This window comes from Limulus polyphemus, unplaced genomic scaffold, assembly GCF_000517525.1.
Source record: "Limulus polyphemus unplaced genomic scaffold, Limulus_polyphemus-2.1.2 Scaffold1571, whole genome shotgun sequence".
In the NCBI taxonomy this organism is placed as follows: Eukaryota; Metazoa; Arthropoda; class Merostomata; order Xiphosura; family Limulidae; genus Limulus; species Limulus polyphemus.
The window spans coordinates 161,549-173,517 of NW_013667181.1; the positions used below are offsets into that span (position 1 = coordinate 161,549).

The 11,969-nt window shown below is 32.9% G+C and overlaps 1 protein-coding gene across 9 annotated transcripts in view; it reads left to right on the plus strand.

Moving 5' to 3' along the window:
* The window catches only part of LOC106464149 (calcium uptake protein 3, mitochondrial-like), a 131,844-nt gene that overhangs the window by 87,196 nt on the left and 32,679 nt on the right, over nucleotides 1-11,969 (plus strand). For 7 of the 9 annotated variants that reach the window (XM_022391833.1, XM_022391840.1, XM_022391839.1 and 4 more), the window contains one exon: nucleotides 9,253-9,282. The exons of the other annotated variants lie outside the window; for them this stretch is intronic. In XM_022391833.1, the coding sequence (XP_022247541.1) occupies nucleotides 9,253-9,282 (30 nt within the window). The remainder of the gene's footprint in view (nucleotides 1-9,252; nucleotides 9,283-11,969) is intronic. 9 annotated transcript variants of the gene reach the window in all.

Genomic DNA, 11,969 nt, shown 5'->3' on the forward strand with positions numbered 1-11,969 from the left:
TGTTATCATTGATATCTTCAACAAGATGTAACTCACATTTTACATATAAATCCACTCCTCTCCCTCTCTTTAGTACTTTATCCCTGTTAAATAACCTATAACCCTGTTATTCTCATTATATCAAAATCCTCCATTCCTACAAGTCTTCTGTTTTATTTCTTATACTTCTAGTATTGCAATAGTACAATTAGGCCTATCCTTAGAACTACTTTTGTACTTCTTTCCTATTCTAAACTTTTCTCAACATCTTTTTTTGCATTTAGTTTATCCTGGCCCTCACCACTGTCTAGTCCTAGTTTAACTCTTCCCTTACAGCTGAGTTAATAGCCAGACCCTATGCTATTTAAATGTAAACCATCCATTCCAAAAAGCTCCCTTTCCCATTGATGGAGAAAAATATTTTTGATCTTAACATGAAAATCACTTTGCAGGTGAAGCAAATCAACACTTTGACTCCATTCATTCATGGATAAATTTTTAGTGAAAATACTTCATTAAAAATTCTGAATTTTTGTCTACAAACGACCCTTAATGATTAGTGAAAGCTTGGGAAATTTTGTGAAGATACAGAAAACATACTAGAAGTTATAGTATGAAAACTATAAAAGTCAATTTGGGGTCACAAACTCGGTTGATTTGACTGAGCCCGTGGTGAGAGAGTTAGTGAAAAGTAATGTTAAGTAAAGAACAAAGAATGAAAACAAATACATTCCAGACAGAATTTTATTTAGACTACATTATGAAGAGAAAAACAATTTTTCTTGAAGTTCAGCTGAAGTTCCTTTCTTTTGGCTTTCTCATTACATATATTGCACAATCATTTTTTTCAGGGAAGGCAAAACATTCATATTCATTCAAAACAAAGAGCAGCATAGTGTGTCATGGAGTCAAACTCCATAACAAAGCAGTTGGGACTCTTCATGTACCAAATGACATCTAGTTTTTTTATCTTATAGAGAGCAAATAATGAACTGTGATCATAATAATTATTGAATTGATCTTTTCTAAAGCTGGCAAGTGACATTGCACACCTGTGTAATTCCTTTGTGAGTCTGTTTTCCATTTCTTATATATATGTATAGATATAATAAATATATATTTTGTTGAAACATTTGTTTATATACTATCAATAATGAACCATTATCAAAGTCTAATGTCAGTGGAAATGCAAGTTTTGGGAATGTGAGTTTTATGCTCTCTTTTCAGTGAATAAAACACTAATTCAGCAGTAACATATATTATGCAGTACATAAGTATTCTCTATAATGCAAACATTTATGATAGTAAGAAAGATTTAAAATTTATTATTTTCTGTACTATTGTTACAGCATGTTCAAATAACTGACATAAAAACATAAGGCTCATCCTTACATGTAATTAATTTTAGTGTTTACTACTGATATGCATGCCCTCTGATAACTAGTCAGGAATAATTGAATGCTGTTGTGAATAATCAGGATGACTGAAGACTGTTGTAAGCAAATGAAAAACAATACATGTTTGAATTTTAAGTAAAAAGTAACGTGATTTGCTGTACAGATGCAAAATATAGAGTATGTAATTTTTTTCTCCAACATAATGGAAATGTGTGATGCTTAGGAAAACAGTATTTAAACAGTATTTACATTTAGGTTATACTGTGAAAACATTGGTGATATGCAGTCTTAGGCATAAACTTTAGTATGTTCCTTGCATACAGAAAGAGAGGAAACAGTATTAGTGGGGAAGGATTCAAAGATACGCTGGATCACTCTCACTCACTGTTGTTTGAAATTTCTCAAGAGTGTCTTCTGTAATTTCTTTTCCTTATCATTTTACATTTTGTCTTCTTTCACCTTTCAGTTATGGCCTTAAAAGTAGAATTCTGGAACTTTTCTAGAAAGGAGAGGAATTTTGAGATAATACAGTTCTTATAATCTTCATAATTTGAGATTAACTTTATGTGAAATCTTGGTTCATCATCTGTAACTATGTGTTCTGCTTTCTGTTTTAAATTATTTTTGAATTAAGGCTTCATTGTTTAGTTTTACATGTCTCAAACCTTCGGCTTATGTTCAGATCTATTGATCTGCTTCTCATGTTTTATCTATCATTTGTTAAGTTTTATCTACAGTGTAATTTATGAATGCATGTGGTTTGTATAGAAAAGTTTTTACAGTACTCTACTAACTTTGTTTTAGTTTCACTTGTAATTATAGGGTATGAAATTTTGTTTCTCATTTAAATTTTTCTTTGTTTAAATTGTATGTAGATCTAATTTTATAACATAACTTTTGTGTTTTTGAAGATTGATGTAGTGCTGTTCAAAAGTTGTAAATTCAGTCACAACTATTGTAATATCCTTGTTAGATTTTGATCTTAAAAATAGTATGCTGTTCAATTTTTCAAATGATAATGTTGTTTAATAACTTGTCTTTCGTGTCACTCATGCTTAATATTAATTCACTCCCATAGGCTGACACTAAATTCCAAAACATAAATGGAGCTTTAGATGTGATCAAGAAACATGATGTTTCTAACCGAAATGGTGAAAGCTTGGAGCTTTGTGGTATACAATCAAATTTTCTTCAGTTTTTCCTCAAAGTTTGAAAATTGTGCCTGATTTAATGTCATTTTGTGTTGTTGTTAAATGCATATGTAACTGAAAGAAAAAATGAATCATTTGAATAAACTTATTTTACATCTATATTTGTTGTTGTTCAAGTGCTTGATACACTACTCTTTTGTACGTTTAGAAATCTAATACAAAAAAGGTGACATGTAAAATGGGAATTAGTTTTTGAGATAAAATGTGTGGCAAGTAGATTGCTTCAAACAACAACCATGCTTTGAGGCATTCTGGGAAATCTAATTAAGCAGTAGTTAAAGGTAAATATTAATCTGTCTTAACTATAAAAATAATGTAAATTTGTTTAATATTACATATAGCTGCATATGAAAAACAATACTTTTCTGGATGTAATGTAAATTATTTCAATCAGAAAGAAAATAAGCAGTAGCCAAAAGTAGTGTACAATGTACCACATGAACAGTAGCAGTTCAAGAACTGTTTGCTGAATAAACTAATCATGTTTTTCAAATAATCAATTATAGCCAATAATATATCTACATCAAAGAACCGTAAATGCAGTTGGCTTTTATTCTTATAATGACACAAAACATTACTACTGAATTTGCTTTAATTATAAGATTTTGTGAATGCATAATTACTTATATACTGGTACAAACCAAATATGATGGAAATTAAATTTTGATTGGCTGAAGTGTACCGTGTTATGTTCAATTGATTATACCTCAGAAGTTTGTTTGATTATATTTTTGACACCATTCTTTTGTTTACAGTAGTAGATTTATACACAGGAACTTGTTTGTTTACTTTTCGTAATTTGTCTATGTGTTGTTTATGTTGGCACAGTCTGTGGTTACAAACGGTAATTATGATATATCTGTACCATTAAAAGGGAAGGAACTCAACTGATAAAACAATGTGTTTTAATTTTTGTATGTAAGAACAGTATATTTATTTAGTTATACTCATTATTGGGTTAATTTTTGTTGTTGACCTAAGTAGGTAGCTTGCTATGATCAGAAGTTATTATTTTCTGATATGATTACTTACCTCCGCTCACAGTTACAGCTATTCTCAATTTAACTGCCCTCCAGTGCATAGATTTTTGCCCCTCTCTAGCCTTGAAACTCCCACTTAATTCCATGTGTATACCACGTGGTTCAGCTGCATTTAAGCATGTGACAGTCCTCCACCAATAGGAGTGTGACACACCCTCCGATTTGCAGCTGACTCACTCTATGTAGTTGAACCCAATTTTCTGTTCTTGATTTTGCACAACATTGTTAAAACCTAGGATTGATTTCAAACATGTTTTTGTTCTTTAGTGCATTTTGAAAATATTCAGTTACTGAATTTCACATTTCAGAGTATCATTTATAATCTACTATTGAATTGGATTTCTTTATTTGATTGTAAATTCTATTCTTCACTCAATTACCAGTAATCAGTCAATATTTATGAATTCACAATTTAATATTATGAGTACCATGGCTACTGACAGCACTGGCATTCAACAGCCCATGACAGTAATTGCAGGTGTGGCATTATCAGCAAAGGAAGTGTCAGCCATAGTTCATCGGGAGATGGCTTCTTTCATACAGGCTGAGGGATCTCCTAATCTACATGAAATTCTGTCATTACCTGAGGACTTGGATCAGGATGATGCAGACTTGGACAGCCTTCCCCTCTACCTTTGCTGTGCAGACACGTTCTCAGCCTGTTCAAGCACCTAGACATCAGTCACCATTTTTAGACTTGATATCACAAGTATGTTGTGTTTTGTTTTTGTCACCCATTTCATTTTATCCCTCCCACTTTCTTATTAACTGCAGCACCTAGTTCTGAGTTTTTGTTTTCCCTTTCGTCTGATATTGGGATCCATGCCAATCAATTATGCATAGGAATTAGTGTGCCATGCCCCCACGTACTGCAGAGGATCAACCACTTGCATATCATCTTTCAACAAACCCTTGGGTCATTCAAGTTTTGTCAAACGGACTTCGTCATTTTCCTCACACCTCCTGCCTAATCCCCTGTCTCAGTTCCTTCCCCCCTCAAGTTCCCATTTCCCTCCAGCATATCACAGAAGTGGTTCAAGACCTTCACATCAAGGGTGTCATTGAACTAGTTTCTTCTGTGCTTCCAGGATTCTATTTCCGATTTTTTTGTCATCTCCAAGAAGACTGGGTATTGGCATCCTGTTTTTGATCTCTCCCATCTGAATTGCTTCTTCATTGTGCCTCAGTTCACCATGAAATCCTACCTGTCTTTTAGATGGGCTTTTCTTTCAGGACTTTGAATGACTAAATTCGATGTGTTTGATGATTATTTTCACATCTATGTTGCTTGGGATTCCCGTTGTTATATATGTTTTGTCCACAAGGATCGTGTTTATCAATTCTGATCCCTTCCTTTTGGGCTGGGATCAGCACCCTATACCTTCTGTTGGGTGGTCCAATTATTTGCTCAATTCCTACAATTTTTGGGCTCAATTTCCATTTTAATATGGACAACTGTCTTCTTCTGGCTCCATCCTTTGCAGATTCTTTCACACACACACAAATTCTTATCAGAGAAGTTGCTTGTGTGGGTTGGATTATCTAGGTTATCCATTATTCATTCCACCCAATATCTTGTTCTTCTGGGTTTTTTTTTTTTCTAACTCACATCTCAGTCAAGCCCTGCCTCTCTTAATCTGCAAGCCATGGAGTTTCAGTTCATAGGACACTATAAGCACCTTCTGTCCCTGCACGAGAGGTTCTGTCTCTTTTTGGGGACTTGGGCATCACTGGAGGCTCTTATCCCTCTGGGTCATGCCCACTTGTGTTCCTTATAGTGGGTACAACAAGATCAATGCACCTCATCAGAGACCCTCTGGATTTACAAACATCCCTTCCTGCTTCCCTTCAGTCCAATTTTCTTTAGTGGTTAGACAGACACAACATGTCAGTGGGGGTACCTATTTCTCCTCCCCATCTGAATATCCATGTCTTCATAGATGCCTCGTTATCAAGATGGGGTGCATGCTGCAATACACAGGAGATCTCAGGCCATTGGTCTGGAGAGGAGTTAGGTTTCACATCAACCTTTTGGAACTCCTTGCTGTTTGTCAGATGATGGTTCAATTTCTGTCATTCCTGAGGAGTATGACAGTTATGATTCATTCCAGCAATTCAATGATTGTCTCTAACATCACCTGACAAGGGAACACTTGATCCCAGTCTTCCCACACTTTAGAGCTCCTCTTCTGGGCTCACATCCATCAAATTTGTTTGTTGGTTTGTTACATACTGGGTGCCCTCAATCTTGTCACAGCTCATCTCTCCTGTCCCAACAAGATTCTACCCACAGAGTAGTCTCTTGACCCTCAGGTGTTACAATGGCATGGAAGGGCCTTTTCCTTTACTCATACCTCCCATCTGTCTTCTACCTAGAGTAATTTCACTCATCCAGTCTACTCTGTGTTGAGTCCTTCTTGTGGCTCCTTTCTGGCTGGCCAAAATATGGTTTCTATCCCTGTCCCTTCTGCAGGAACTACTTCCATTACCTCTCTCTTTCCCAGTCCTTCCTCAGGAGTGCTTTATACCACTGTTCCCACACTCCAGCTTCATGCATGGCTTTTGTGAGGGGTTTGGGACTATCCATTGTGCGTTCATGTCTGTGTATCAACGTGAGTGGAGTACATTTTGATTCAACTTGTTTCTGTACTTTTTGACAATCCCTATTCCCCCTTTTTAAATTAAAAATTTTTACTAATCTTGTTTTTAAGTTTTTTATGTCCATTTATGGAGAATAAATATTAAGCTACATACGTTCACATGTTTTCAGTTGAATGTACATGTTTATCAACAGTTTACTGCTGCATTGGCTTTTTTTCCACCCAACCACCACTCTGAACTTATTCAAAATAAATAACAAATACAATAAAAAGAACAAACACATGTACTGGTATGCAACTACAAGAAACAAAATGTAAAGTTGTTCTTAAAGGACCATCTTGAAGGCAAAGATTGTATCATCACAGATTTGATGACCAGCTTCCATCAATGTCACAATGTAATGTAACAAAAGGTGAGCAGCAACAAAGCAATCTCATAAGAATAAAATGGTGTTTCTTTTAAGATAAGACAACACATATTAATGCAATGTAAGTGGACACAATAACATGCTTACCTTGTTAGGTCTACATGACACATATGTATGTTCTTCAATATCCTGCTGTGCACAAGTGGTTGCTAGAATAAGGCGACACAAATAATGCATATAAAATAGAGAACAGCGACACACTTAGTGTGAGTCACCAATTCTCGACAACATTTACAACTGCTACCTTAACATCAACTATTCAAAAATAGCAATAACTATATAAAATAGTGCTATATGCAGTGGTAATAAATACTGAATACACAGTCATAATTTAAGCTAAGTGTAAGAAACCATAGAAAGAATTGCTACTGTTTTCTGAGGAGGAAAATCTATTATGGTAATCGTCCACCTTTAAAATCTTTCTGAAATATAGTTGCAGAAATCCACATAGAGACAGCAAATTCGAGTAACGACGAAAAATAGTGACTCGGGTTACAATATAAAACAGCAAAATCAGGAACCTTTCACATAGCAGTTTCCAATTAATGTACTAGAAAATGTATGAGCTGTAGTTTCCCACTAATGTGCACACTAAGAAAACACTGGATTTTATTATGTCAGAAAGTGAAAGATTTAAAAACTTTTGCAGCACGACAAAGTTAAGGAGATCTGATTAGGTTTAAAAGTGCTCTCCCAGTTTTGCTAAATTCCTGTGTGATCCCACACTACAGTAGATGTCACCTACATCACTTATGATAATTTTATAGTAGAGTCATAATAAGGATTTAGCTCAAGCAAACTGTCCCAAGTAGATCTCCAACCTTGTTTGCTTACATTTTTACATTCCCTATTTTTAGATTTTAAATTCTAAATTTTTAATTATCTTGTATGTTGGCTGTCTTTTATAATGTATACTAATGAGCAAACACAACCCCAAATAAATACATAAAACCTTTTTACTAGTAGAAAAATAGCCTTTTCAAATTAAACAAATATGTCTAAAACATCGCTTTAAATAAAGCTTTGTGTCTTTTAAAGTAAATATTTACTGAGCCAGGTGGCTTTGTGCTTGAGGTTTTGTGTAAAGACACGTTTAACATGCATCGAGTACGAAAGTAACTGCTCAGAACAACTTTGCATCTATTATATGTTTATAACCACGTAAATCAAATTTCAGTGAAACTAATCAACGTTTAAATAGGTCACGTACGGTTACAGAGCTTTGTATAGTATATCTGTCTAGGTTTTGGTACAAAATACCCAGCCAGCTTTGCTATAGGCTTGTGAAACAATAATATTAATTATAATAATATGAACAAGTTGGTGAATTTTGATTTTGTCTACAATTGTGAAATCACTTATTTTGCTTATTATCAATGTTTGGGTGGTCTTAAGTATTCATAAGGAAGGTACTGAGTGTTGTTTCAAGAATAAGTCTGCTTTTTAATGTGTTTTTTTGCCTGAATGTTCTATTATGAGAAAATTCCTGTGCAATCCCTATTATGAACTACTCTTGTGGTTCAAGATAATTAAAAGTAAAACTGGTGATAGATGTAACACACATTAACTCACAAATTTGTTGGAGTGTGAGAGTTTTTTAAGTGTAAGGGTGTTTAGACTAATTATTGTATTACAAACTTGGTACAGTACAGCATATTTTATGTCAACATGTTTGAAAGTATTCATATATGGTACTTTAAATCCATTGTTGATCTTCAGTTTTCTTCTAACATTTGACTTACATTCATGTTGAACTTGGTACAGTACAGCATATTTTATGTCAACATGTTTGAAAGTATTCATATATGGTACTTTAAATCCATTGTTGATCTTCAGTTTTCTTCTAACATTTGACTTACATTCATGTTGAAGAAGTCAACAAAATGCTATATTATCTGTATATTATATACACTTAGAATTGACCAACTATGTTGTTATAATTATTTTAAATAATCTGTAGTGTGTCTTATAGAAGGGTTGATAATGTGTTTCGTATTTAGATGTTAGGAAAATGTTTTGTAACATTTACAACACATATATTTATTTTCAGTTCAGAGTTTATTTAAATACATGACCATGTATTGTTTATGTTGAAAGATTTTTAATTATCACTTTAATATTAAAATGGCTGAATCTAAAAATTTCCTTGTGTTTAAACTTTTGGCAGTCATTCATGTATTTTAGGGTACTTCACTGAGAAAGTTATAGTACACCTAATTTGAAATAAAACATTGAACAGTTTGAAATACATGTGGGTTATTTTATCTTTTCCTGATCTTTGATGGTGATCAAATAGTAAAGAACTGTTAGGATAAAGATGGCAGTGAAACTATCAAGATTATTAGGTAATTTTCATCCTGTATGACTGACTTTATATGTGTATACAATGTAGTTTTTATAACATTATAAAGTCAAATAACTCTTCGTATTACAAACAATATGTCTTCAAATAATAATACGTAGAAGTTCTTTGTTTACAGTTAATAATTGTAAATAGTAAAAGTTTTAGACATGTTACATATTATATCTTTAAATGTGGGTGCCATTTATATTAACCAAATATTTTTTCTCTCTCATTTTTGGCTGCTACCTCTAAGGTGTTGTACTCTGATTTGCAGGATGTATCAGTAAGATCATTTCAAAAATTTCTTTCTTTTCTCTTTCCATCATGTCTATTTTTGACAACATTTGTATGAAATTAGTTGTACTGTTTGTGTTTTACTAAAATTATCTGTTAAGGTGTGATGTATTTTTTCTTTAATTTATAATATTAAATGTGGGTTTCAAAAAATGTTATGCTGATTAAACACTAAGTTATAGTTTCCTATAAGAATCTATGCAATTGTAACATTGAAAATGTTTTTCCTGGATTATTAGATAGTTTACTGTTCCTGATGTCTACATGTCCTTATTTCTTTAGTAATGGTATGGTAGTTACAAATAGTCTGAGCTATCTTACATATTCTTTAGATTTCCATATAAAATAGAAAAATGTAGGTAAGTGTGTGTTATTAGCAGGAGTGATAGTTTAGTAATTTTCCACTTTCTGTAGCTTGGACTATGGTAATCGAAACTATCACATATTTTCACTGGATGTGCTCTACTGGACTTTTACTTCACATACCAAATATCAAGGCAATCCATTAAGAAATACACAAGGTATAAAATCCCTAATTTTGATTGAATTTCTTCCTGTTGTTTTCTTCTTCACACAAAAACATACTTAACTTTCATGGATTTTTTCAAATTTGGTACACTGATAGATATTCATAACTTACAATTAGGTCTAAATATAAGCCACACATAAAAAGTTATTCAACAAAACTGCTCAATTTTGACCAAGATTTTAGTGCACAACTATGCAAAAAGTCATGTGAGCTAACAGTCTGAAATTTTTACTACAGCTCCACCTAAGAGCAAAGGTGTACTGTTTTTAGTTTTTTGTCATTTGGATTAAAAACTGCTGATTCAGAGAGCAAAACTATATATGATGAAAGCACATACAAACACATAAGTGTTGGTTAGGCCAAGCAAACTAGATTAGCAGTTTCTAGCTCTAGTTTTCAAAAGAATCATATGGATGGACAGTTATTATTCATTGCCAACTTTTAAGCACAAATTTGCTACATTTTATGAAATTCTCAAAATTAAAGCATTTAGCATCACATGATATGAGCTTAAGCAATTAATGTAAATAATGATGCTTGATATGACTGTACTGAGTGCATGCAGGTGATGACAAGAAACTGTTAATCTAATTCCATGGTGTTACTATAAATGAAATTATTAACACTGTTTTAGAGAGGAAAAATAACCACCATATATTTTAAAGAATCTGGTTGGCTCTGTAAAGTATACATCTGTTTCGAATAATAAAGTTGCGATCCTAAAGCTAATGGTGGTTGCTATCGAGTGTCACTTTTTTCACTTGCTGCAGTTTGTTGGTGTGTGTATATATAATCAAAAACAACTTGGGTGTGACAAAAGTGTGTGTGTGACTTAAAGGCTGCCAATTTTGATTTTGTTCCTTTAAGTCACATGCTCAATCCTTTTTTGTCTGCACCTTTTTTTCGTGGATAAAGTGTTTTTGATTAGATATGTATAATACTGACAACTTTATATAAAAATGTATGAAAATTATAGTGAACATTGATAGAAAACCAACACAATAATCAAACTATGATGAAGGATATTACAGTGTAGATTAAATATGTTGTGGTTCATACTGAACTCCAGTATATATGTAAGACTAAGCATGTTTTTTAATGACCTGAATGTAACCCACATGAAGTTCTTTTGTCATCTGCTCGTTTCATGTCAGTGTATGACCTAACTTTACAAACTATAGATATTTTTAGTACGATTTTCAAGATATATATAATTCTTCTGGGATACTCTTACTGCACTAAAAAAAACCTTTAGACTATGAATAATCAGACTTGGTATGTTGAATTGGCAAGTGGGATTACTTTGTTTAATTTACACTGAGTTGACAGAAAATGGTAGTCATTTGAGAAAAGAAAAATATTTGCTCCTATCATTTTATGTGAGGGTACTGTTAGCTGTATCTGAGGGTGAATTAGCTACATGTAGCAGTTGTATCAAGTGCATCTGTGGCTGTTGGAAATTAAGCGTTATTGTAGCATTGTTTTACTGGACCCTATAAAGTATCGCTATTTTAACTTGAAGCATACAACATATAAACATAACCAATTAACAATTTAGTGGGTAGATCACTGATTGATTGGTCCATAGACATTAGTGTCTGTTAATTCACTGATTAGACTTTATAACTATCCACATTTATATCCTCCTTTTTAAGCTATGTATAATAAAACAAAGGTGCTAAATTTATATAGATCAGAAATAAAAAATGATCATAATCCACTTCATTCAAAACAATGATTTCAAATATAACAATAGTTGTTAATACAGACGAAAACATTGGTACATGTGTGTATGATAGCAGAACTAACTAGCCTGTAACTTTAACAAAAAAACATTTAAATTTCTTTATTTAAGGAATATAGAGTAAAGACTGGGAAATGTACAGAAAAAATCATAGTTCATATTAACACACATATACATGAAATATTAGTGAATTATGAAACTATGTGCATTATTAATAATGGCTGGAGACGGCTTAAATGGGTAATGAAGAAAAACTTTAATATAAGTTTAACATGACAGCAAATGTACAACGTTTCGACAAGGTTTTGTCATCATCAGGTACACTAGATATGTGTTAGTCTTGTATATTGTTGCGTCAGCGAGGTCACATGACTAGTGTCAAACCACGTTTCTAGAACTATCC